General features: G+C 41.0%; 1 protein-coding gene across 4 annotated transcripts in view; it reads left to right on the top strand.

Annotated features, from left to right (window-relative positions):
- The window catches only part of FHL1 (four and a half LIM domains 1), a 59,879-nt gene that overhangs the window by 31,187 nt on the left and 2,182 nt on the right, over positions 1 to 26,510 (top strand). The window contains exons 1-5 of one of the 4 annotated variants that reach the window (XM_016216547.2): positions 15,900 to 16,337; positions 23,817 to 23,998; positions 24,434 to 24,608; positions 25,221 to 25,390; positions 25,856 to 26,042. In XM_016216547.2, the coding sequence (XP_016072033.1) occupies positions 16,202 to 16,337; positions 23,817 to 23,998; positions 24,434 to 24,608; positions 25,221 to 25,390; positions 25,856 to 26,042 (850 nt within the window). In that variant the 5' untranslated portion in view covers positions 15,900 to 16,201. Of the gene's footprint in view, positions 1 to 15,899; positions 16,338 to 16,375; positions 16,609 to 23,816; positions 23,999 to 24,433; positions 24,609 to 25,220; positions 25,391 to 25,855; positions 26,043 to 26,510 lie in introns of those variants that run through there. The other 3 variants (XM_016216546.2, XM_016216544.2, XM_087813638.1) reach the window with 3 other exon arrangements.

Here is a 26,510-nt window from a genome sequence, read left to right as displayed (position 1 = left end):
CCTGCAACCCGGGCATGTGCCCTGACCGGGAATCGAACCACAATCTCCTGGATCCTAGATGCTCAACCACTGAGCCACACCCAGCCAGGCTCATTTATTATTTAATGCCAGAGGCTTAGTAGGCATTTGCTAGAGATACAGTTAATTAAGTGAAAGGCATTTTATAAATCACAAACCACAGCATTACTGTGGTGTTGCACAGGACAATCTCAGGAACTTTGTTTGACTCCGTGTTCCGCTAATATCTGTATTCTGACATCATTGGAGCATATTCTTGAAAGGAATGGTCCCTCCTGTGACATGGCATCATTTTCCCAACATTTTATTTTGAAATTTTACAAACAGAAAAGTTGAAGTTACACAGTGAATGCTTGTATTTCTACCACCCAGATTCTACAGTTAAACATTTTACTATATTTGCTTTAATCACATATCCATCCATCGGTCCATCTTAAGTTTTAGGATGCATTTCAGAGTAAACTTCAGGCATCTGTATACTTCACTTCTAAACACTTCCGTATGCATGATTATGTGGTTTCAATTTTGACGTACTTAGAGCTGCTATTAGGTTCGCTAAGATTCTCAAATTGGTTTTGGTGGTGGCTAAGAAGAGATGGTAAATTGAATGTGAAAGAATCTCTGTTTTCAGACTTGGGGGATTTTTTGTTTGCTTTTAACTACCAGCAAGTATACAAACACATACATAACACCGCCCCTTTCCCCCCACATCACACGGTCACATTGTTTGTATTGTTGAAACTTGGAAGACCAGCCTAGGAAATAGAGGGTCTTGTTTGTATGAGTAAAAACAGAGATTGGAGATTCAGGATAGTGGGTCAGAACTTTAGAGTTAGCTACTGTAAGGGAGGGGGAAAGAGATTCAGAATCAGGAAGTTACCTGTGGGATACCGCTTACTTATATGTATGTATAAGTCTGGAGAGGGTTGAGTGGCTGTTTATATTATCTAAGAGTCATATATTTGATACACACTAACAGTACAAATAGAGGGTCATTCTACTCTGGTGGTTTTCACATGGAACCCTAGAATTCATGGAAATGTTTCACAGGTTTTACCACCATTCGAATTAGATTTTTAAGTATATTTTAAAGAACTAATAAAAAACAACACACATACTTCAGCTGTGTTTTGCAGTAAATGTAAGCATACTGTAACACTTGCTGATTGACATTAAAATAGGTAAAGGTTATTAATGTCAGCTTAAAACACAGTTTTGAATAACCCTTATCTGTCATCCATCAAAGCCAGGGTAATGTTCCTGTTGTGGGAATACAGACAAAAGGTCTTCAGCAAGACCATTACACTAAAGCCACAGTGCTAAGAACTGGCCTGTGAAAGCTGAAGTTACATTTTGGTTTCCAGTTACCATGAGCACTTATCCATCTGTTATATTTAGATTTTTTTTTCTAGTACCTTTAGAAATTTGGAAACAGATGAGTATATGCTTTCAACTCGAAATGACCATAAAAGGGGAAAGCTAGTTAAGAGGAGGCTGGCTCCAGTGTCATCCCTCAGATGGGGCTGTGTGAGTGGATTAGGGAACCTTCAAAAAGGTCTCTCTCTTGGCCTGTAGCTCAAATTGCTCAACATACGTCTGAAAATGTACGTGTGCAATATTGGAGTTCATTATGAGATTGTTAAGGCTTCTTGATTCCAGTGCCTAAAAAGCCTTAGAACAGCGTTGGTAGATTACTTTCACTTGGAGGCTGTGGTACTCCCTTTGGTCCCTTCATTCGGATCATAAACATTCTGTACCTATGGTCTAAAATGCCTTTTGGAAGCCAATACCTGCTTGTGTGTAGCTGCAGTCAATTTTTAAAATATTTGCTTATCTTTATTTTCCCCCTACCATTTTATTATGAAGATGTTCAAAGTTGAAATGATTTTGCAGTGAACACCTATATACCCATCATTAAAAGTCTACCATCAAAAACATTTTACTGTACTTGTTTTATCACGCATCTATCCATATGTCTGTCTATCCATCAATGTATATCATTTTTGGATGCATTGCAAAGTAAATGTAGATTTTAGTTAATTTCGTATATTGTATACTCTTAAGAGTGTGGCATTTCAAACATTACAGAGATTGTGTAAATTGTCATTGAATCCTGTGAAAGATGTAAAATAAATGCCCCTTTTGGGTTTACTGGGGGGAAAATTAGGAGCCTTATTTTAAAAGTAACAGATTTTTCTGGAATTCTGGTATGGAGTTGGAGAAGAATAGTGGCTTATTTTTAAATCTGAACTTTATCTTGACTCAGACATTGCTGACCCCAAATAAAGAGGGGGTATACTTGTAAATTTTGTTTTCATCATTGAGACAAGAGCCAAATAACTCCCAGTTCTTATAGAGAGAATCATCTTTAAAAGTGTTGTAAACATCAAGTGTTGGTCACTGCAGCAAAATGTACTGGATTTGGAAAGCAAAGGAGCAAGTTAACTGAGGACTAAATTGGTCTATGCTGGATCTGATCCCAAATCCTGGTGTCAAGGTGTTAAGTGCAAATTATTAAAAAACACTCTCATTACCATTGGAACAGTAAGACCAGGCTGGAGATGAAAGCTACTGGAGTATGGCCTTTGCCCCATTTATTCGGAAAGCACTCCCTGCGTTCTTGCAAAGCTGTGTTGTTATTCCCTTTATTCTCAGTCCCCAGAGTCATGTCCAAACACTCTTCTTTGGCCCAGGGGGTTGGTTGGGTATATTTCCCTCTGGAAGTCTTCACTTGCACTCTTGAGTTAGCTGGCAGGAGATCCCTTAACTTAAAAAGCATTTCCAAGCTGGTTTTCCCACTCCCTTATAGGGCTAATCCTGTAATTTCCACTTAAGTTTCAGCTGCTGTTGCTTGTGTAGAAACCGCTCTCTGCTGTCTGTCCAATCTCTGGACCTTCCAAGAAAATTTAATGTTTAACAACAAAAAGAACAGAAAATCTTTGAGGCAGGGGTTAAGTGGGGAATATGGGTGGGGAACTTGATGATTGGATATATTTTAAACGTGTTAGTAGATCATTAATTTAAAAAAATACATATAGGGAGTTGTAGAAAATTTACCAACCCCCTCAGGCAAATACACTACCATTTAAAACCCATAGAAACTCCTTGGCGCACCAAGGAATAATATGCCTTTTGTTCTTGGAAGAGACTGTTAGGTTGCAAAATTTTGACTTCTCTACCACCGACTTGCTCTTTGATCTCAGAAAGTGACTAACTTGTTCTGTGATGGTTTCATAAGTACTGATAATAAAACCAATTTAATGTATATAGTATAATAGAGTAGTCTGACTATATATATCTAGTTGCTGTTAGGCCTCAAGCTTTTGGAATTATTTTATAAATTTTTAGATATTAACATTCATCAGATTTAATATTACTTGAAAAAAGTGGTTTTGTGTCTGAGTAATTATATCCTATATTCATATACACAGGACCACCCTTAATTAAATATTTTGACAAATCAATTTAGAAAATTCATTTTACTGCAAACGTGTTTAAAACATAAATCAATTTACCTATGTACTTATTGCTAGCAAGAGGTTAGGAAGTGTCCTAGATTTATGATTAGGACAGGTGACAGTACTTGAGCTTCTATTCTTAGGCTGACCTCGCCCCCCTCTCTTAAGGCAAGACACTTAATCTTTTAATGTCTCAGTTTATCTACCTATAACACCTGTAGTTTTATTTCATGAAAACAGTACCTGGTTTTTATTTGACAGCATTTGAGGACTTGATGTATAAAGTGGCATAGAGGTTCAAATTATGCAGAAATTATTTGTATGTGGAATGATAATCTTAACAAATTAGTAATTACTACATTTAGAAAGTTACAACTCTAGAGGGAATTGATATTTGATATTGTTGTCCTGTGTGTTCTAAGTTACCATCATAACAGTAGGAAAATAAACTCGATCTTGGCTGTGTTACAAAGGGATTAACTCACTTCTTCAAGTTGTTACTAAATCTCGAGCCCTTTTGACAACAGAAATAAAAATTGCTCCTTGTTTTACTTAATTTTTCTGGAGTAAAAGTCTTCTATCTTAGCTTAATTTTTTTTCTTTCGTTGAGAGCTTCCCAAGTTATTCTCTTTGTAAAGAGTGGAGGATAAACCATGTCAGTAACTTAAAGTGACTAAAATTACCAACTACAAATATGTAGAGGAGTATGCTTTTGATTTTTAGATCAAAGCAAAGAACTAAGATTATGTGCAGCTTACTTATTGTACATTTGTTCCCAGCTACTTACTTGCGCCTTTACAAAGAATTAAATATTAACTAAATGCCAAGAGGATTAAATAGCTATACCCTAAGTAAAACTAAAATACCCATATGACTATTGTATCAATTCTATATCCTTCAAAGCTTGGGCTAAATAGAGAGAGAGAGACAGAGAGAGAGAGAATCCTTATCATGGAGATTCTCAGTATTTTCACAGTGATCTGCTACTAGATTTTTATGGTGCATGATAAATGTGTGTGTGTGTTGTGAAAATTATGTGAGCCATGTCAAAAATTAAATCCACTTGAAAAATTAGAAGACACTACCTACTTAGGTACAAAGCCTGATTTATGTATAGTTGACTCTCAAACAACACGGGTTTGCACTGCAAGGGTCAATTAATAAGCAGATTTTTTTCAATAAATACTGTAAATGTATTTTTCTTATGATTTTTTAATAACATTTTATCTTTTTTCTAGCTTATTTTATTGTTAGAATATATTATATAATACATATAGATTTCAAAATAATCTGTTAGTTGATGTTTTATGTTATCAGTAAGGCTTCTGGTCAACAGTAGACTATTAGTAGTAATGTTTTGAGGGAGTCAAGTCATATGTGGATTTTCGACTATGTGAGGGGTCAGTACCCCTAACCCCCACATTGTTCAAGGGTTAACTGTATATATATACACACACACATATATATATATATGTATTTGTGCATATATATGCATATGTATATATATATTCTTTTCAATCATTTTTATTTTTTAATTACAGTTGACATACATTATTAGTTTCAGGTATATACCCCAGTGATTAGACATTACATTACGAAGTGATCATCCTAATCTTGCACCCATCTGACACCATACATTGTTATTAGAATATTATTGACTATATTCCTTATGCTGCACTGTACAGCCCCATGACTATTCTGTAACAACCAATTTGTACTTTTTCACCCCTCCCCCCAACCCCTCCCCACCAATCTGGCAACAATCAAAATGTTCTCTGTATCTGTGAGTCCGTATCTGTTCTGTTTGCTCATTTATTTTGTTTTTTTAAGATTCAATTGATGATAGATATGTATTTATTGCCATTTTATTCATATTTTTTATCTTTGTTTTTATTATTATTCTTAAAGAAGATACTTTACCATTTCATATAATACTGGTTTGGTAGTGGTGAACTCCTTTAGTTTTTTTTTCCTGGGAAGCTCTTTATCTGTCTTTTGATTCTAAATGATAGCTTTGCTGGATAGAATAATCTTGGTGGTAAGTCCTTACTTTTTATCACTTTGAGTATTTCTTGCCAACCCTTTCTGGACTGAAGTTACTGTTGAGACATCATGTGACAGTCTTATGGGAGCTCCCTTGTAGGTAACTAACTGCCTTTGTCTTGCTACTTTTAAGATTCTCTCTTTATCTTTAACCTTTTGCCTTTTATTTATGATGTGTCTTGGTGTGGGCCTTTCTGGGTTCATCTTGTTTGGGACTCTGTACTTCCTGGACTTGCACGTCTGTTTCCTTCACCAAGTTAAGGAAGTTTCTGTCATTATTTTTTCACGTAAGTTTTCTTGCTTTTTCTCTTCGCCTTCTGGTATCCCCCATGATGTGAATGTTGGTATGCTTGAAGTTATCCCAGAGGCTTCTTATACTATCCTCATTTTTTTCGATTTTTTTCTTTTTGCTGTTCTCATTGGATGTTTTCTGCTTCTTTATCTTCTAAATCTATTATTTGATCCTCTACTTCATCTACTCTACTGTTGATTCCCTGTAATGTATTCTTCATTTCAGTTATTGTATTCTTCATTTCTGACTCGTTCTGTTTTAAAATGATTTGCGCCCGGCCGGGCGTGGCTCAGCGGTTAAGCGTCGACCTAGGATCCAGGCGATCAGGGTTCGATTCCCGGTCAGGGCACATGCCCGGGTTGTGGGCTGCAGCCGATCAACGACTCTCTCATCATTGATGTTTCTATCTCTCTCTCTCCCTCTCCTTTCTTCTCTCTGAAATCAATAAAGATATATTTTTTAAAAAAATAAATAAATAATAAATAAATAAATAAATAAAATGATTTGCATATACTAAGCTGATTTACAAACATCAACCCCTTTTCCTGAAATCCAAAGAGTTAATTTTTTACATGTTAGATGTGAGATTGGAGTGAGAGTGCTAGTGACACTTATTTTTCTTGTTCAGAGAAACAGGGAGGTATAATCTAAGTTGGTAAATCAGTGACAAATAGGACACGAGTCACCTGGCTTTAGTTAGTTATGTGACCTTTAAATAACAAGTGTTTGTTTCAGAAAAAAACTGATTTTGAGACTGTAGACATCGAGCTACTCTTCTGCTTTAAAGAAGGAACACTTACAGGGTTAATTTAAAACTCTGATACAGATAGAGTTGAAAAATCCCCAACAGGTTTCTGTAATGAACGAGTATGGTGTTTTGTTCTCCCAGCAGGCAGTTAAGGTCAGACTGGTGAGTCAGAGCCGTGCACTTGGTTGGTGATACGCATCATTGACATGTTGCCAGTCTGATAGTCCAGAAGGACTTGTGCCCAGCTTAGGTTGCTCCATTATAATCCCCAGCTGAGAAGCCACCTTTCATTTAAAAAATAGATTAAAAGGAGAACATGAATATTTGAAAGTCAAATACCATGTGTACTTTATAGCTTTTCAGTCTAAAGACTTGATGAACACTAAGTTTGAGAGGTAAATCCTTCACTGCCACTAATCTTTCATGATCCCTCACTGTATGAGCATATGTACATATTGTCAGGATAAGTGTTTTACTGAGTTTATTGTTTTGTAATTTTTTGGCAAGGCATTGTGGTTTGGTGCAAAGAGCACTAGACTTGGAATCAAAAGCCACTTCCTGTCTGGCTGGCTTATTAACTGAGTGTAACCTTAGCATAGTTGGCATAGGATTTCCAGATGGCATCTTCTCTGCATGAACAAAAATAATCTGCTATTTCAGTAAGCTTTGGTGGGAGCTACCTGATCCACTTGAGATCCTTTCATCTTTTCCCTTTTCTCACTCCCCTCCCTTGTAAATTTCACAACTCTGTTCGTGTAGTGCAGCTGACCCTGTTGGGTGTGAGGGGAAGGCAGTCTGAATAAACTAACTTACTACTTTTTTAGTTGTTCCATTCCATCGTTTTAAATTTTGTGTATTTCTTACAGCATTATTTGTAATAACAGGCTGTAGGCAACTTAAATGTCTGTAAATAAGGGACTGATTAAATAAATTGCGGTATATGTACACCGTTGATTGAATACTATGTATGTGTTACAAAGTAGAAAGTCTCTATGTACTAACATGGAAAATTCTCTAAAATATATTAAATAGAAAAGGCAGGTATAGAAGAGTTCATATCACCATGTTGTTTTTTGTAAAATGTATATAGCTGCCTATTTTTCATATAGCCAGTATCTATGGAAACAGAAGAAGTCACTGGTATTGTTAGTTACTGATGGAAGGAGAAAGTGGGTATCTGGGCGCAGGTAAGGGAGGAAAATTTTCACTATATACTCTTTTGCACCTTTTCAAAAAATATTTCAGAAATAAATCCACATGGTGTGGTGAAAACACAATACATTACACAGATGATGTATTGTGGAATGTGCACCTGAAACCTGTTTAATTTTGTGAATCAGTGTCACCATAATATAGTCAATAAAAATGGAGAAAAAGAGAAATAAATTCATACCCAAAAAAGAATGTTCACAGTAGCATTATTCATAATGGCTAAAAAGTAGAAACAACTCATGTCCATTAACTGATGAATGAATAAATAAAATATGGTATATCCATACAGTGGAATATTATTTAGCTATAAAAAGGAATGATATGTTGACACACCTACAACATGTACAAACCTTAAAAACATTATATACTAAGTTAAAGAAACCAGCCACAAAGGGTCACTGCTTGTATGATCCCATTTGTACGAAATATCCAGAATAAGCAAATCCATAGAGATGGAAAGTAGATTAGTGGTTGCCAGAAGCTGGGAGGAAGAGGGTAAGGAGTGATTACTGAGAGGTCCAGGGTTTCTTTTTTGGTGATGAAAATGTTCTGGAATTAGGGGTGATACTTACACAACTTTATGAATATATTAAAAACTACTGAAGTGCACACTTTAAAGGGTGAATATTATGGTGTGTAAATTATATCTCAATAAATAAAATTAAAACAACTCAGTGAAGTCATGAACAAGGAAACTTTAAGAATCACTGTGGACATATAAAACAATGAACCACTAGCACTCACCAGTGATCTTTCCATTTTATTGTTAACCCAAATGAATCCCTGATAGAATTTTAGGCAAAATAACCAAATAAAAGAATTTGAATTATATGGGATTGAGATGTAGCTGAAGGCCTTCTCCAAACCCTGCTACTAGGAGAGAAGGCTATGGGAGTTTTGAAGAAACCTCAGAGAATCTTCTGGACCAGTCCTTTCTCTCCTCTCAGCTGATCCCAGAGCTTCCCCTGCCCATATCCTGCCTCCCTGGGCTGGTGACCTCCCCCTGTTCCCTTCTCTGTGTTCTCCTGGGTTGAGTTGAGTCACAGAGTTTAAGGAGCCCTTCTTTTTTTTTTTCCCCTTTTTTCTTTTTTTAAAAAATATATCTTTATTGATTTCAGAGAAAGGAAAGGAGAGGGAGAGAGAGAGAAACATCAATGATGAGAGAGTCATTGATCAAGCCCACAACCCAGGCATGTGCCCTGACCAGGAATCGAACCCTGATCGCCTGGATCCCAGGTTGACGCTCAATCGCTGGCTGAGCCACTCCAGGCCGGGCAGGAACCCTTCTTGATAGAGGATTAGCTTTGGGGCTCTTGGATAAGATCAATAGATCTGATAATACAGCTTCTCTTCCCCTAGTCACTAGCTGTTCCTAGGTTCTGGGTCATTGTGAATTGTTGTCCAGCAGGACAATTGCCATTATAGCATATAAGCCTGTCTACAGGCTGGTCAGATACCAATCTTCTGTTAGTCTTTTCCAACTCCAGGTGCTTTAACTTGAATTTATATTGGAGTGGGCATGACGATAATGGTCAGGAGTCAGGTGCACAATGTATATTTCAGTTTGCCACCCCTGAGACCTTAGTCATTACTGTGCCCACTGAAGCTAAGTCTCCCCACAAGCAACCTTAGCTCAAATGAGCTGCTGAGTCCTTCCTGTAAGTGGCCTAATAAGACAGGGTCTTTCAGATCCACATCCTTGGCATTCATTCATTCAGAATTAACTCAGATAATACAAAACTAACCTACATTCTGGCTGGAGCTACTGTTCAGATGGTATAGGTAGCCTATTTTTGTTGTTGATATTCAGGCCAACTTGAGATCAGAGATGTGAACCACAGGTGGCCTGTCTCATTAATTAGTCACATCACAGCAAGCTCTTGTTCATCATATTGGAAAGTCTCATCATCCTTTGGACTCACTGGGCCCTTACTTGGTATGAGGGATATAGGGAAGAGCCTTCCTCACCCTGAGACTGAGCAGGTGACCTAAATCTAGCATGTCTTTTATTTGCAGTAGAGGATCAAAAGAGCAGAGTTTTGTTCTCCCTAGATCTCCATCATCTGTTCCCGAACCCTCGTCTGTGTAGTATATACAGCTCTCTCTGGGCTGTCCCGCTACCAGAGGATGATTCCTCTGAGTTACTAGGACTTTCAGAACTTCTGTCTGGTGCCCTAAGCATTCTCAGGCCCATAACCCTTACAGCTGGACTCTTGGCCAAGATCCTGAGCTCTTATCTCTTCTCCACATATCCCTTGTGAACTGGTAAAGTTGAAGATAAATTCATCTTTTGCAGAAATCTGCTACTTGGAACATCCATATTTTTAGAGTAATTGAATAATTAATAACATTTTGTGCTTACTGTGTGCCAGCTACTGTTCTATTTTTTTTTAATTTTTAAAAATATTTTTTTATTGATTTCAGAGAGAGGAAGGGAGATGGAGAGAGCAAGATTTGATTGGCCACCTCCCACATGCCCACAACTGGGCTGGGGATTGAGCCAGCAACCTGGGCACGTTCTCTGACCAGGAATTGAGCCATGACCTCCTGGTTCGTGGGTTGATGCTCAACCACTGAGCCATGTGGCTGGGCTACTGTTCTAAATGTTGCAGATATTTACTACTTTATTTCTCCCAACAATCCAATTAATATAGGTATTGTTGTTATCCCCATTCTACAAATGAGCAAGTTGAGTCACAGAGAAGTTAAGTAAAACTTGCTTGCGCACAACCAGTAAGTGGTTGGAGGCAGGATTTGATTCTAGACGTGCTGGCTCCAGAGTCCATGACCTTAGCCAGTACACTGTATTCCCTTGAAAGTTAAAAAAAAAATTAGATATGACCATATTAAACTCAGGGAACATTCCATATTATTTGTCTTAGAACAATGTTAGTTGTTCAGATAATCATATAAAATTAAGACTTTAATTTATTTCATGGAAATGTTCAAAAATAGCTATGATCCAGTCTAAACCATTTTATCTGAACTACATTGGATGAAGTTTATGGTCTCTTTGACTGGACTTTTGCTGTAGCATGAGAAAATCTGCAAAGTGTTCATCAACAGATCATACAACTGCCCCTTAGTCTTGACCCAGACACCTAGCCTCTGCTGATGATTATCAAAAGTCAAGGGATCATGAACCCTATTTACCATAAACTGCATTCCTAGGTTTTACATTGTCACAAGTAAAGAGCCCTTGCTGGAAAAAGCTTGATATTATGCAAGGAATAGAGCTTTGGAAGTCTGGACACCAGGCTCTAGACCTGGAGGTGCTCCTAACACAATGAAGCAAGTTCTCATACATCTCTGGGTCTTAGTTTCCACATCTGTAAAATGAGGTGGTTGGACTAGATGGTATCTTAAGATCATTTTTCTTCTCTGCCATTATGAAGATGGAAATACCCATAGGACCCACCCATTATATTCTGTCCTGACTATGCACAGACTGACAGAAAACATGAGGTACCCTTTTGGGCAGTTACCTCACAGCAGGCTACACACAAGATCACACTAGCCTTTACTGTGGTCTACCACTGAGTTTTCACATAAGAGTGCCTGTCCTCACAAACAGAATAGCTCTTTCCACAGGAAGTTATTCCTATTTGCTCTCTCAGCCATGAATCACTGTGGACCACCATCCTCCTGGATCCTCCTTGATATCTGCTGCAAATCTAGGTTGAGACACTGCTCAGAGTGGCCCTCGGGAAAAACTTGGCATATGCAGACCAAATGAAGCTTTCAGTCCTCTAGAAATCTGAATGTCCCTGCTATTAGTCAGCCCTATTGCCTAACAAGATCTAGACTTTTGAGTGACACCCATATCACTGCTTGATTTCTTTCATTTTCCTGTGCTCTCACTCCTGCTTATGTGCACCTTTACCAGCCTTTACTCAGAATTCCAGGGCTGTGCCCTATTTGGGAATTGAAGACACCAATGCATAATAAGGTAACGTTAATTACAGCCCTTTGGTAAATGAAGACAGATTTTATGTTACTAGTTGAGACCTCACACCAAGAAGTGCGGGGCTCATGAGGTACTGTGATAGCACCTGTGGACAAGTCAGTCGATCTCCATTAGTAGCTTTAAGAATAAATAGATTGAAGCTTATTTGATTTGCTGGGTTTTTTCTGTTAATGGATATTAATCTACTTAGTAAGTCATAGACTAGTCCCATACATGTTTAGCTCTCAAGTATCTATCAGAGGCTTGAAATGTCCACAACAGGTGGGCTTGGTGAATGCCAGGACTTAACATGATTGAGAGAGTGTTTTGAGTCATGGCACATGGCAACATGGAAATAAAACAGATATATCACAAGTGGGTGGTAGAAATAGACTGGAAGAGAATTTTAACACCTAAAATATGACAGATTTATCCCTACCAGCTTCTCAGTTTTGTGATACATCCATTCTCCCTTGATCTGAGATTCTATATCTGTGTTTAATATTTCTTCCTAAAACTCTCTGTTTGGTTTCTTTTGTTCTATCATTTTTTTCTCTGTATCTTCTTTCTTAAGTGCCACTTTGGTTTTGTAAAAAATCTGAGATCCTATAGTGTGGCTTGTTTGAAAGTCATTTGTTCAGTGTTTTTATGATGATGATTTCTGGTTAGAGGCTCATAAAAATATCTCTAGGATATGGTTGGGTAGTTCATACATCTTGGTGAGAGTCTCATAGCAGTATAGGAAAGGGCCGACTTTGAGGACAGGATACATTTAAAACTGTTATGAATCATGGGATGACATTTCCAAAAATCAAGTGTCAAAGGCCATGGTATGTGTTTAAATTCTTAATCTCTGTGTAAATATTACAAGAAAACCTTCTAAGCCCTCGTTCATAGTGAAATGAGCAGGTCTTCACTGGAATAAATTAGCATTTTCAAGGTGCTTTGCAATTTGCAAAGTTCTCTGCTTCTTGTATTTAACCTCATTTGTAACAAGTCTTTCCCTTTCATAGTTGCCCTTTTCTTTGCCCTGAAACTCAGAGACCCTTTTGGGAGAAAGAATTCTAGCTTTGCTTTCATTTGGATCTTGCATGGTGAGATTGCCTCTCAGGTTGCCCTGGTGGGGCTCCCTTGTTTTACTCTAAAATTGTGACATTTAAGCAGTGACTTTGCAAAATTTGATTTGTCAGTAAGAAAAGTACTCTTCCCACCCTAAAGATTGACAGGAACATGAGATGGCAAGATTACATAGGACAAGAAATACTTGGGAGAGCTCAGCATCGAATCCCATCATATCAGAGTACATGACTAGATGCCTAATCTTGTAGTTGGAGTCACTCAGTAAAATTGTTGGCGAAGGGACTGGTACTCTGACAAAGTTATATTGAGAAGATACTTGTAGTGTATTAACTTATTAATAGTAGGCACGAGGAGAGAAGAATAATGTAAAAAAATGAAGATCAAACCACTGATAAACCCACAAAGACTCCATTCTAGGTTGTCATCAACCTCTTGCCTCTGCCATGACTAGTGGCCAGTAATTGTCTAAAGAAGTTTTAAATCATTTGGAAATTTCTTTGGTAAATGAAAAATAAAGTAAAGGGAGAAGGATGACCACAAGCCAAGCTGTGAACGAGGAACTTTTGGAGGTGTGGGCCAACTAGGTCACTGAATTTGCCGTGTTTGACTCTTAGGTTGCACCACTTTGAACTTTGGAAGTTTGATCCTCCCAGCAGTGTTTCTGAGGTAGAGAGGCTGGGATTAGGTTGCAGTGGGAGAATCCCCACAAATGGGATTCCACTGTAACCGTACCAGTAGCCCTATTTCTCTCTTGACTTGACAACTTGGATCCCATTAAAGGGGTTTAGTTATTGACCTCTCAGTAGAACCTCATTATAAAGCCCCAAATAAAGCACCACTCTTCCCCCCACCAGTGCCGCCTCCCAAATTCCCCATTATTTACCTGATCACCCAGAATAACTAAATCAGAGGGATCGCCAGCTCCCTTCCCTTGATACATTAAACCTGCCCTGTCAGTCCTGCCCCAAAGTAGCCTTCTTTCCTTTCCATGCCCATTGCCATTATTGCTCTCATTCATTCAGTCCCCCCCCCCCCCACTTACGTCTCATCAGGATAACTGCAGTACCCTTCCAGACTCTTCCTGCTACCAGACTTTCTTCCCCAGGATCCACCTTTATTACTGCCTGCATTATCCTGATCTTCTCCTTCTGTACCAATTGCAAAAAGGCCCTTCATGCTCTGCCTTTCCCTTCCTTTGTAGCTTGGTGTGCCATCTCTTCCACATCCTGTGCTTCTGTGATGGGCTGTGTCCTGCTTCTGGAGCAGACCCTGTGCTCTTCTCATACCTTTGCCCACACTGTACCTTTCCTTAGAATTCCCTCTCCTCTCCTCCTTGTGCTAAAGTCTTACCCATTGTTCAGGGACCAGGTCAAATATGATCACATTCACCAAGTCTTGTCTGATGCCCCTAAACCCAATATGATCGCTGCCTCTGCTAAATCTCAACACCACTTTATATCTCTTGCCTGACAGTCATTTGTATATTGATCTTGGTACACTGAGAAGAAAGAACTGTCTTACTCTCTGTGGGCAGCAGAAGATCCTGCACCACATAGTACGACAACTGTTCCTTAAGTGTTCATCTTATAAAATGAATAGGGTGGTAGCATGTACAGGTGGGGCCCAAGGGGAGGTTAAAATGTAACTGCTGAGTTGTTGGAAGACAAGAATGTGTACATAACCTCTGAAGTAAATGGTTCTCAGAGGATCATGTGCAAGAGGGAGCTTAGAACTTTTGATGCCTAACACTCACTGGAAAACCATCCTGATGTACACTGGACTGTGAAAAACTAAAGGGTCTGAAATGTGGCCTTCAGCCACTGGAGAGATTTGTTAATCAAACACCAGCCAGCTCCACCAACAGTATATAAAGGCACTTTGTAAACAGTCCAGTGATTATTAAGGATATTATTAACATCATACTGTTAATGTGTAATGAAGTTGGCCCAGACGCTAATGAAACCAGTGATTGTTTGGGCGTGTGCTAAATAACCATCAGGGTTTCTGACCCAATGATCTAAGACAGGGCAAAATCACCAGCTATTCTTACTGAGAAATTGTGTTTCACCTCACAAAAGGCCTTTTGTGTTTTGGTTTCATGAAAGTTGTGGTTTTGTGGGGACAAATCTTAAGAGCAGGCAGTGGTCACGCTTCAGGAAGTTTTTTGGAAGGCAGAGTTACCTGGTTGAAGTAAACTGCAGATAGAATAAATGCTATTGCTGTAGGGCCAAGCTCTCAGTTCACACTGATTTGTCATAGTTGACTAATTCATTAATGGTCAGGAAGTAATGCTCTTGTTTTTGTGCCTTCTCTTGTGTATCAGGCAAAATAGATTTATATTGATTTGCTAACCTTATAGGGCTGTCACTCTGTCCATATTCGGTTGTTGCTTTTCCAAATGATCAGATGGCTGGAACTACCACACTTGCTAAAGGAATACACGTCCTGATGTGTGGCTTGAAACTAGGATTGACTTCTTAGAAGAAAGCATTTGCTGCTCTAAGTTTATTGTTCACAGCACCACAAGAGGGACATAAAAAATACCTTGGCTTTACCTAAAAACACACCTCACTGAAATCTAAAATTTGGGTTCATAAAGGTTAATCATCTAATAAAATACAGTGTTTCCTTCGGGTGAAAAGTTCGAGTTTATTTTAGGGGTGTGGTATTGTTCAGACTGGCCATGTTCCTGCCATAATGCAATCAGGCTGGATAAGAAAGAGGCTAGAGGGTCATGGGGAGAGCACCATGTCACTTCCCTTGAGGAGGCAGAGGAGCAACTGGGAGAGGCTTGGTGCTGAGGGAATCAGTATTGGGACCCTGAGGTGGGGCGTGTCTATAGGGTGCAGGGGACAGCTCAGAGGCCAATGGGGCTGGAGTTGAAGGGAGCTGGGGTGAGCGGGGCAGGGACAGGGGTTCTTAGAGGGACTTACAGGCCATCCTGAGGACCTTAGCTTTTCCTTGAGCTTGTTCCTGGTGACCAGCCTCCAGCCATCAGATGGCCTATTGAGCTGTCATAGCATAATAACTTGCTGTATTCACTTCCATCAATATTTTTATTTTTATTGTCGCTACAGTGAAAAGCAAGAGATTTTGTTTGTGAGACAAAGTCTCTTCCTTGTGTACATAGTGGGTATAGGTGTCTATGTCTCTGTCCTACCCTGCTCTATCTGACATTAAGTGTCTGACACTAAGGAGATGTGTGGCTAGAATTGTTCTTTTCAGTAATTCTGCTAATCTGGTACATACCAAGGAGGACAGATAATGCCCAGGATCTCTATATTCATAGTGTCTAATTCTTTTTAACTACACTGGTAACATAAGTCTATCTCTTATAGTTACTTTTATCATAACAGCAAAAAAAATGAATTATTTGTAGGGCCAAATACAAGCTCTTTAGGCATATGAAGTGGGTTAACAAGGGTGGCTCAGCGTTAAGTTATGCCAGAGCTGAGTCCAAATTTTATTCCGGTACAGGGATGACTTTCTATGTGGCCTCTCTGGCTCTGGAGCTAATTTGGATGCTGAGTAGCCCCACAGGTATTTATATGTAGTGTTTGGTATTTTTACTGGGTTCTATTCTTCTCCCTTGGATCACCTAAAATGGTTAAGAATTTTCTAGTGGGATTAAGGTTGTGATCTCTGGGGAGGGGTGGGCCATCTGCTCTTGGTTATTTTTGTGTTAGCCGCTTCCCCTTAAATGTATGTTCACAAATGAGCCACAGCCTTATCAGCTGTGGTCCAGGGAGGACTGGTCTAGGTATTGCTCCTGAACTTGGTATCTGAGCCATGGCTTCCCAAAGACACTCAGGTAAAAGCTTCATATTATTTATCTTCTATTGAGCACAAGTTTGTTTGGGCAGTAAAGCCGTCATTTGCCTAAAGGATAGTTTTTCATGAAATGAATTTAGTATTGTCTAAATAGTAAATAAGACATAGCCCATCTCTGTTCAGTCCTTGTCTTCTGATGTTGTTTCAAAGACAAAATGTTATTCTTATTCAAGTAAAATTAGCAGTTTGAATGGCTTATTTTTTAAAATATATGAACCTTTTACTATATTGTACATTTTTCAGGACATCTTATAAAACTGTAAGAAATTGTGGGAGGAAAGAAGATATTTTGGTTAGAAATTTTTGGTGATTTATAAGATACAAATTCTTATCTTGACAGTGCTTTAAATCAAATTTAAGATGTGTAGAAAAAGGTAAATTGAATATAGAGCTGGAAGGAGTATTTATAACTGAGAAAGTCCGTAATGCCCTACCACGTATCTTCCCTATTTCTAAACAGTGGTTTTTAGTGTTCCTTAAGAAACAGCTGTGTTCCTTTTGCTATAACAATTAATTGGAAAGGGGGCAAAATTTCAGGACTTCTAGACTGTCATTACTATAAGTGTCTTCCTCTTGTTTTGTAACGTGATGTTAAGGAAGCCCTTTGGCCATGGACAATACACCTCGGAATAGGGGACCAAAGACTGAAGGACAGGCAGTCTCCTCAGAATGCCCGGCTCTCTCTGTTCAGCCTGCTGCCAATCTCTGCTCTGCAGCCAGGAATGCTGTTGCTGCTTTGTTGTCCTCTGCCTGAGTAACGCTTCCCTTTCTTAGAAACCAAGCACTTTGTCCTGTCTCCAAGTTTTCAGATTAAGAGACAAAGAAATAAGCAGTGGCATTCTTTTAGAAAAAAAAAAAAATTATAAACTTGGGATTGCCTGTCAATATTTAAATAGGAATAGTTTAGAAACTATTCCTTTGGTGTTTTAAAACAAATGTGCTACCATGGAATTCCTGCTTTGATGAATTAATATGCAATGTCTTCCTTATTTAAGAGTTCAAGAGCTGTTTGTCTCCCACCCCCCACCCCAGGAGCCATTTTACAAACATGGCACCACATGCCAGAGATTATGGTAATCGGCCAACATACACATTCTCTGGGTGTAGCACACTCTTCAGTTGTACCAGTTGTTCCAGTGGACCTTGGATACATGTTAACTGCTACAGTATCTCCCCATTTTATTTACTAATTAAGTGACTAAGTAGGGACATATTGTATTTAAAAGGTGACATAATTCTAGCACACCCAAGCTTTGATTTTATTCTTGCCTATATAAATCTGGAAGCTATAACTGTGACTAAATTAGACTAATTGACACCTTTTCGATGAGTTTTAAATCAGGAACTATTGTTTTCTATTGCGTTGGGTTCTTAGGTCCATGAAAGCAGACAGAAGAGAAGTCCTCACATTCAGGAAAATCCATAGTGCCCTGAAATGGGCTTTATGTGGACAAAAGTGGATCAGAATCCATTTTTAGTGACCATCCACATACTGAGAGGACATTTTAAGGACAAGAATTTTGTTATTGAACACTTACAGTCTGCAAAATTATGTAGATTGAAATCCTTTACCCTTTGGCTTTTCAAGTTGAGGACCGGGGCTGCGGATGGGTGAGAGGGAAGTAAGATCATTTGCCTTATGGTACACCCATTAATTCCCTTCGCCAGCCACTCCCCGCGGGTTACACAGCCCCAGGAGTCTGTTCTCAGGGCAGGGGTGGAAAATGAAAAGGTGAAGTGAGAAAGAATAATCAAAGTGGATTGACTTCTTTAAATAACTGAAAAATGGTAGATTTGGTCAAGGGTGAAGCTGAATGTTTTGTACTTTTAATGACCACTAAATGACTGCCTACTACTTCACCACCACTAAAGAAACTAAAAACACATGTTCCATTGCTGTCGGGTTGCTATATGGAAGACAGAATGTACAGCACATAATGTGAACAACATTAAGAAAAGCTTCGCCCTGGCCGGGTGGCTCAGTTGGTTAGAGCATTGTCCCCAGCACCAACAGGTGGCGAGTTCGATTCCTGATCAGGGTACATACCCAGGTTGCAGGTTTGATCCCAGGTTGGGGCATGTACGGGAGGCAACAGATTGATGTTTCTCCCCCCTCCTCTCTCCCTCTCCCTCTTCCTCCCTCAAATCAATTTTAAAATGTTAAGAAAAGCTTCAACTATGAACAAAATAGCACTAGAATAGAATCTGGCCTAGTGGAAGTTCAGGGACACATAATTTTTTGTTTAATAATCTCTATCAAACCTCCTGATACCAGATATAATCTAAATTGTGTTACCTGTCTACCGGTGATCCAAAAGAGATTTATATGCTTTTTCCCCTAAATACAGTGTACAAGTGAAGTTGCTAATAACATTTAATCACTCTGCACACATTCTGTTTTTAAGGGAAAAAGCACTTTTTGGTTTTCTATGAAATTCTATGAAAGACTACTTTTCAGCCGTGACTCATGAACTTCGTCTCATTCCAGCTACTTAGGTACTTATTCCCAAATGTCTGACGACACCTCCAGGTGCATGAGCATGTCTGTTACACAAGTGTCTTATTCATCAGTTAAGGCTCCGTTCCAGTTGTTGAATGTTCTCAGGAAAGCAATATACCCTTTCTTTAGAAGCCAATATTTATAAACGGAGTGACTAACATACTGGTATGTTGGACTTAGCAATTAACAGACCAGAAATAACCCGAACTTTTTTTGGGGGGGGGGGTTGCTGCTCATTGTTTACACTGTACATTATACCACTCGGAAAGTGCTTAGTTAAAAAAAATGCTACCTAGTTATAATACTCACTTTTTTCTTAAATATTCTTATTTAGAACCACTTAAGCACGGGGACAAAAATGAACATTAGCATGAAATATGTGACAAAATACACATAAAAACACAAGCAAGATTATTAAATAGAGATAGACTTCTCTAATGAGAGATTTATAGTAAAAAAAAAAAAAAAAAGTTGCAATGTTGTATTACTTGTATATGTACATGATTAAATCAAAAACCAGAACTTTTTATTGAGATACTGAGGTTTATGTAGGCACCTCGCAGCATGTTGGAAGTGGTTCAGGAATTTTATGAAAGAGGAAGCTTGTTTATTAAGTGAAGAATGATGTGACTTTTGAAGCAGGCATAGCATGAAAGTCAGGCTACCACCTTGGAATAAATACCTACAACTCGATCGCCTGGTCACATTTCCAACTGCATTCTGACCTACTAAGTCTATAAAGGACTGTTGGTTAGATGTCAGCACCTTAGGGTCACAGGATCTGCTCCCTGAGTTCCCAAAACAGAAATCCTTGTTATAAAATGCCTTTACTAAAAGAAGTTTCAATGGGCGTGTACTGTGTTACTCCTGTGTACAAGGCCCCTGCTTAGGTCCCCAGGGCTCCTGGTGAATTGGCAAACTTGTCTGTGATAGAGAAACCTCATCACCATGTCCGGGTGAGGGCCACACTGTGAGGTTAAAATTAGTCAGAGAGCTACCCCAGGGCAAACCTAGCCTGGACAGACAGGCAGGGAAGCAGTGCTGTAGTTATATGTATCAAAGTTTCATTTAATGATTGATGACATGCCCTTTCCCAGATAACAGCAATAGGTCAAGGCAAACAGATCTGGCAGTTCTGGAAGATTAAAAGGCTTCGGATTTCATGTGCTTAGAAATTGCTAAAGGGATAAAAATTATTCCCTAAGAGATAAACACCTCAGTATCTGTCATTACTTAAGATTAAAGAGAGTCCCAAAGAAAAGATCAATGCCATCATTATTTTTCTCTATTCTCTTATTTCTAACAAAGGGAAAGTAAGGAAAGCTCAAAGCTTCTCTCTTATCGTGAAGTCAGCGCTTAACTATGTCTCATTTGGATGGAGCCCACAAATCAGGGCATTTGCCGTCTTTTCGGAAGCTCTCAGTGTTGTCATATATAAGCTCTCTTCTTAGAGTTGTTAACCTCTTTGAAGATAAGTAGTAACACAATAGTTTGCTCTTGTACACATCATTCACATTTTATTCAAAGTTTTGACATGGTAACTATCTCATCAGCAGGAATGTATTACTCCAGCTTCCTCCTAAGCACACTGTGTGACAATTTGAAATAGTTTGGGACCAAATAATCATAAGGTTAGAAAAACACAAGTTAAGCTAATTTGGGTCGCCTGAGTTCCACTTAACTGGATTTATTGCAAAAGAGTACCAAAGTTCATGAATTTGCCATCAACATTGTTAACATGCTTTAAGTATTTCCAGCCTGTTTACTTATTAGGCAATAAAATGAGCATTCCTAGAAGTTCCTATTTTATCTTGACAAATAAGTGTTTCCATACACATGAGAAAGGCTTACCCTGGCCGGGGTGGCTCAGTTGGTTGGGCATCAGCCCATGCATGGAAGGGTCTCGGGTTCGATCCCCAGTCAGGGCTTGTATGGGAGGCAACTGATTGGTGTTTCACACATCAGTGTTCTTCTCTCTCTCCTCCTGACCTTTCCTCTTTCCTTGGATGAGGATTAAAGAAAAAGAAAAAGCTTGAGTCCACTGTGGAAATCAGTTCTAAAAGGATGACCCTGGATTTTTCACACTGTAGACAGAAAAAATAACACCTAAAGTTAGCACCCGAAAACATCATTAACTTGGGGTGCATTCATTTAACTTACCCTTTGCTGGATCTAAGACCCTGTACCATAAGAATGATAGAGCGGTGAGCAACTTCATTAAATGTGACTTCATGTTCAACACACTCGGGTACTTCATGTTCATTGGTGAGACATGGATTAGTTCATCATCTGGATGCCTGGAAGAGAGTGACCTTAAAATGAGTAGTGTTCAAAGTTTTATTCTGTAAGTAGGGACTTTGGTAAGGGAAAGTGTATTTCAAATACGGTCCAAGCCGATAGTCTCTGAAGGGCTAAACCAGCTGAGATTACTAGCCAGTGTTGTCTATCTTATATATTCTGATTTCCTGCCAAATGGCATTTAGGAACCACTGATAATTTAATTTCATGGCATTTACTGTTACTGGAGATTCGTTTGGTTTCTCTATTTAGCTCTTAGCAAGAGTAAATCTTTGTTGAGTGCACAATTTCAATATGGAAAAGCCAGTAAGACAAAGATTTTATGTGACATGTGAAGGACCAACAAGAATGAATTAGGGGAGAGATTCTCAACATGATATCACTGTGACAGGCACATTTTTCTATATACAGAGGCTCAAGGCAGTTTCCAAGCTTCCTTATGTAAACTGCCCCTGGTTTCTCTGTGTCTCTGCTTTTCATTTCTAACCCAATTGTGTAAGAGAACATCCTGCTCTTCTTTTGGGGGAAAAGTGCTATTAAGAATGGTCTCTGGTGTCGATAAATCTCTGCTGAGAAGTCAAGCAAATATCTTTGCCCAAGAATGTTACCTGCTTGCTTCAGTCATCAGCTCTGTGGAGATGAGGGGTCTGCCTGTGAGCCAGCACAAGCTGGAGCTAGGCTGGCTCACAACATAAAGCCTGTCAGTGGTCTGATGCCCTCTTTAGTGGGGCTGGCCTTAGAAACTGACCCAGTTCTCAGTGACAGTTCACCAGCCTTCACTGAGGCAGGGTCTGAGACACTGGGTGCGGTTTCCTTAGCTCACACTCTGCTATTTGGTTGCCTATGGCAACAAGATCCAAACAACTTGGACATGTGTTTGTATAAAAAAAAAAAAAAAAAACTGGGAATGGGACCCAAAGAGGGAGTTTGGGGCTGTTCAGTTAGTAGAAGAGCTGCGGTGAGTACTGGGCAACTGCTCATTGCTTTTCTCTCCTTTCTTTCTAAATTATGCTGGGGATGTCTGCTAGCACGGTAACCATGTTTGTGGGCAGTTGGCAAAAGTAGTCTCCATTCTCATGTTTCTTAAGCAAATGAAATAATTATTCTTTATTTGCCCATGTAAGTTTCTTTTTCAGGGAGAGAGAAACAAATTAGCATATGTTGAAGAAATTGGGAGCTCATAGATACTCACATTTGGTACCTTTTTGGTGACAGGATTAACAGAATACCTTAGCAGTGCTTGTAATTGCAGGTGGGTGGTCTAGGGTCGGAGATGGGTGGGCAGGGGTCAGGAAGGGGGCAAGGGACTTGTTCATATGAAGGCAGTGGAGGAGGTTCTTAGAATCATCATTTTAGCACTTTTTATAAGTTACTCCCCCCCAGACTTTACTTTGAAATTGCGATTTCTCAAACAGCAAATGTCCTAAATAGTAACACTTCATTGACTATATCTATTCTCACTTGCTTGAACAAAGGGGGGGGGGTTAATTTTGGACTGCCATAAAACTGCACATTACTATAACAAATAATTGACAGTTGTAAAACCTGCCAGTACCAATTGAGAATGCTACTCTAATAAATCCTCTCTTTACTGACTCAAAGCCAGTAAACTTACCTTGGACAAAATTCCTTAGGATCCATTCAGGGATGTAAAATTGTTCTGTCAGGTTTAAAGTAAATGCAGACGTTTTAAGCAAATTAATAAGGACTGCTTGTGTGCCCAGTGTTTAGAGTTAGCAGTGAATCTTTGTGTTCAGATAAACTGAAGTTTACAGTCAGGAGGAAAGCGAGGCTTCCAGAGGACGCTGTTTCCCCCTCTAAGAAGTTATGGAGGAGGAGCTGGAAGCTGGCAGGGAGGTTTCTGGCTCACTGTCTAGAACATAGCTCTTAAAGCAGAGGGTCTGGGCATCTCCCTCCTCTGCAAGCCAGCTGAGCCAGCCAGCCTGAGAACATCCTGAGCATCCCCCGCCCGCAGCAGCTGCTGCATGCAAACTGTGCCCGAAGCTAAGTGTCCTTCTGTGTAAAACAACTCCTTCTGTCTTGCCTGCTTCCTCACACCCCTGCACTCGTTCACATCACTGCTCAGAGCCACTTCGATGTCCAGAACCCCTGGCAGGCCGACACATCTCTGATCCTCTTGTCCCCCTCAGTGTCCTGTGAAGCAGCACAGCAGGATATCCCAGCAGGGTTTCTCCCAAGTCCCCAGGGACTTCCCTGGCCCCTGGGGAGCTACCCTCAAGGGCTCTTTCTTGCCAGGAGTCTTAGTGAAGTATGTGTTGCGTCGGTGCCTGCAGGCCCCATGCGGCCTTGTGCAGCTGTCTCCTGGAAGCCTCCGTGGTACAGCAGCTAGTTTTTCCATTGGTCATTTGTTCTGCCTCTTGCCCCCATAGGTCCCTCCAGGTACAAAGTGGGCACCATGGCTGAGAAGTTTGACTGCCACTACTGCAGGGACCCCCTGCAGGGGAAGAAGTACGTGGAGAAGGACGGCCACCACTGCTGCCTGAAGTGCTTCGACAAGTTCTGCGCCAACACCTGTGTGGAGTGCCGCAAGCCCATTGGAGCAGACTCCAAGGTAACGCGGTCCTCACGTGGGGAAGGGACAGGTTGGTTGTCCAGCGGCCAAGACAACAAAAGCCCACCCTTTCCCAAGTTCTCCTCATCACTGCAGCCACCCATGTGGAAGGCAGGACAGGCAGGGGCATGGACACAAGGAAACAGGCACTCGCCCAGGAGCCAGCAACCCTTGTTTCTAGTGCTCATTCCCTTGACAGTGTCCTGAGCTGTCTGTGTGTGAGTTGTAACAGCTGGTGCCAAGGCCCATACCAGCTCTGGTGGTTGTATTCTTTCTTTTGTTTCAGGAACTGTAAGTCTTCCATTCTCACCTCAGTGTCCTCCATGTTACTCACTAGAGCATTCAGCTCAGGGCACCCCCAGGTATAAGGGGCGGTGTCATCTTACCAGCCCCAGGTCACTGACAGCAGCCCACCCCCTTCTGCTTGGTTTCCAGGAGGTACATTATAAGAACCGCTACTGGCATGACACCTGCTTCCGCTGCGCCAAGTGCCTGCACCCCTTGGCCAATGAAACTTTCATGTCCAAGGACAACAAGATCCTGTGCAACAAGTGCACCACACGGGAGGACTCCCCCAAGTGCAAGGGTTGCTTCAAGCCCATTGTGGCAGGTACTGCCCACACTCACCCCCCGGGGTGGCCAGGGAGGAGGCCTGTGGGCAGAGAGGATGTGGGGTGGTTTGGGACGATGGGGCTAATGCTGCTGGGAGCTGCTCTTAGCTTTTGGCATATATATGCACGCATATATATACACGTATACATGCGTACACATATATGCTCGCACACACGCACACATTTGGAAACTAAAGACCACTGGAGACAACTGTCTGTGGCAAGAGAAGGAAGTGAAAAGTATGTAGCACTTTCTCATTTGAGTAGAGTAAGTGATCGACGCATGCTTCCTCCTTAGGGTGTAGCTCGGGCTCAGCCAGTCCCCTACGGAATCTCTTAAGTCCACAAAGGGCGTGGGAGTGGGGACTCAGGTGTCTCCTCCTCAAACACTACAGCTGGGGTCCCCTCCCTGACGGATCTGGGTTGGCACACCTACAAGTAGGCCATTGTCGAGAACCCCCCATGGGTAGGTTCCTTGGAAGTGTGAGGCCAGTCGCTGCAGGGCCTGCATTCTCCCACCTCTGGAGGGCCCAGGGTGGGAGCTGAGTGGATGCAGCCCCCTGCAGAGCACTATCAGTGGGGCTATCCAATCGCTTCCCCCGCCCTTGCAGGAGATCAAAACGTGGAATACAAGGGAACCGTCTGGCACAAAGACTGCTTCACCTGCAGCAACTGCAAGCAAGTCATCGGGTCTGGAAGCTTCTTCCCTAAAGGGGAGGACTTCTACTGCGTGACTTGCCACGAGTCCAAATTTGCCAAGCATTGCGTCAAGTGCAACAAGGTACGTTGTCAAGGGAGTTCTGCGTGGAGTGTTGTTTCTAGAAGCGTTGGACAGTTGGCAGAGCACTTGCACACACACTATCCCATTCCATCCCCACGACGGCCCCGTGACGTGGGAATTATTATGCTCATTTTACAGATGAGGAGACTGGTAGTAGAAAGAAGTGTCCGGGCCAACTCAGGCTGCCCGAAAGGTGCTCACCCTGGAGGCACAGGCAGCCCCGGCTCTAGAGGCCTGCCTCCACCACCTAGTTGCTGTGTAATGTTGCACAGGGGCTTGCCTTCTCTGAGCCTCAGTACCTTCATCTGTAACTTGGGGATAATAATAGCACCTGCCTCCCATGGCCGTTGTGGCGATTAAATGAGATATTGTAGACCAAAGCGCCCAGCACAGTGCCTGGCACGTAGTAGGCATTCAACAAAATGGTTGTTGAATCTGAATTCGGTGCTACACTCCCTGGTCTAGGCCATCACATCTGGAGGAATCACTTACCAGGATCAGCCCTGGCATGGCGAGTGCTTTGTGTGTGTTACCTGCTCTAAGAAGCTGGCTGGGCAGCGTTTCACCGCTGTGGAGGACCAGTATTACTGCGTGGATTGCTACAAGAACTTTGTGGCCAAGAAGTGTGCTGGATGCAAGAACCCCATCACTGGTAGGCTAAAGAGTCCTTGCTAAGTTGGCCAGGCTAGGTTTTGCGCATGGTAACCATCTCTCATTTTCCTACGTCGGTGTCATCCACAAAGGACCCAGAGAATGCCCCCTCTCCTTGCTATTGTGGTCCTGAAGGCCCCCAAATAGTGTTGAATTCTCCCGCAGGCCAGGTTAGCCTTTGCAATACAGAACACTTCCTGACTGCTGCTGACTAATGATCTGTGCTGCGGAGTTCATGAGCCTGAGACCCACGCCATGGGCAGGCACTGCGCGTGGGATTCTGGGGGGTGGGGGTGGGGTGGGGGTGGGGAGGGGGTTAATGGGGTGGGGTGGGGGTGGGACAGAGGGAAGGGAGGGAGGCTGGGGAGCGATAGGCTGGGATCATAACACCCCATAGCTGAAGGCTAGCTCAGAGGTATCTGTGAGCAGCTGTGTTGCTATCAGAAGCTGAGCTAATCACTTCATTCCT

Source organism: Miniopterus natalensis, chromosome X, assembly GCF_054644295.1.
Source record: "Miniopterus natalensis isolate mMinNat1 chromosome X, mMinNat1.hap1, whole genome shotgun sequence".
NCBI classification, from domain to species: domain Eukaryota; kingdom Metazoa; phylum Chordata; class Mammalia; order Chiroptera; family Miniopteridae; genus Miniopterus; species Miniopterus natalensis.
Note: the sequence above shows the minus strand (reverse complement) of the source record. Positions and strands in the feature narration are given on the sequence as shown.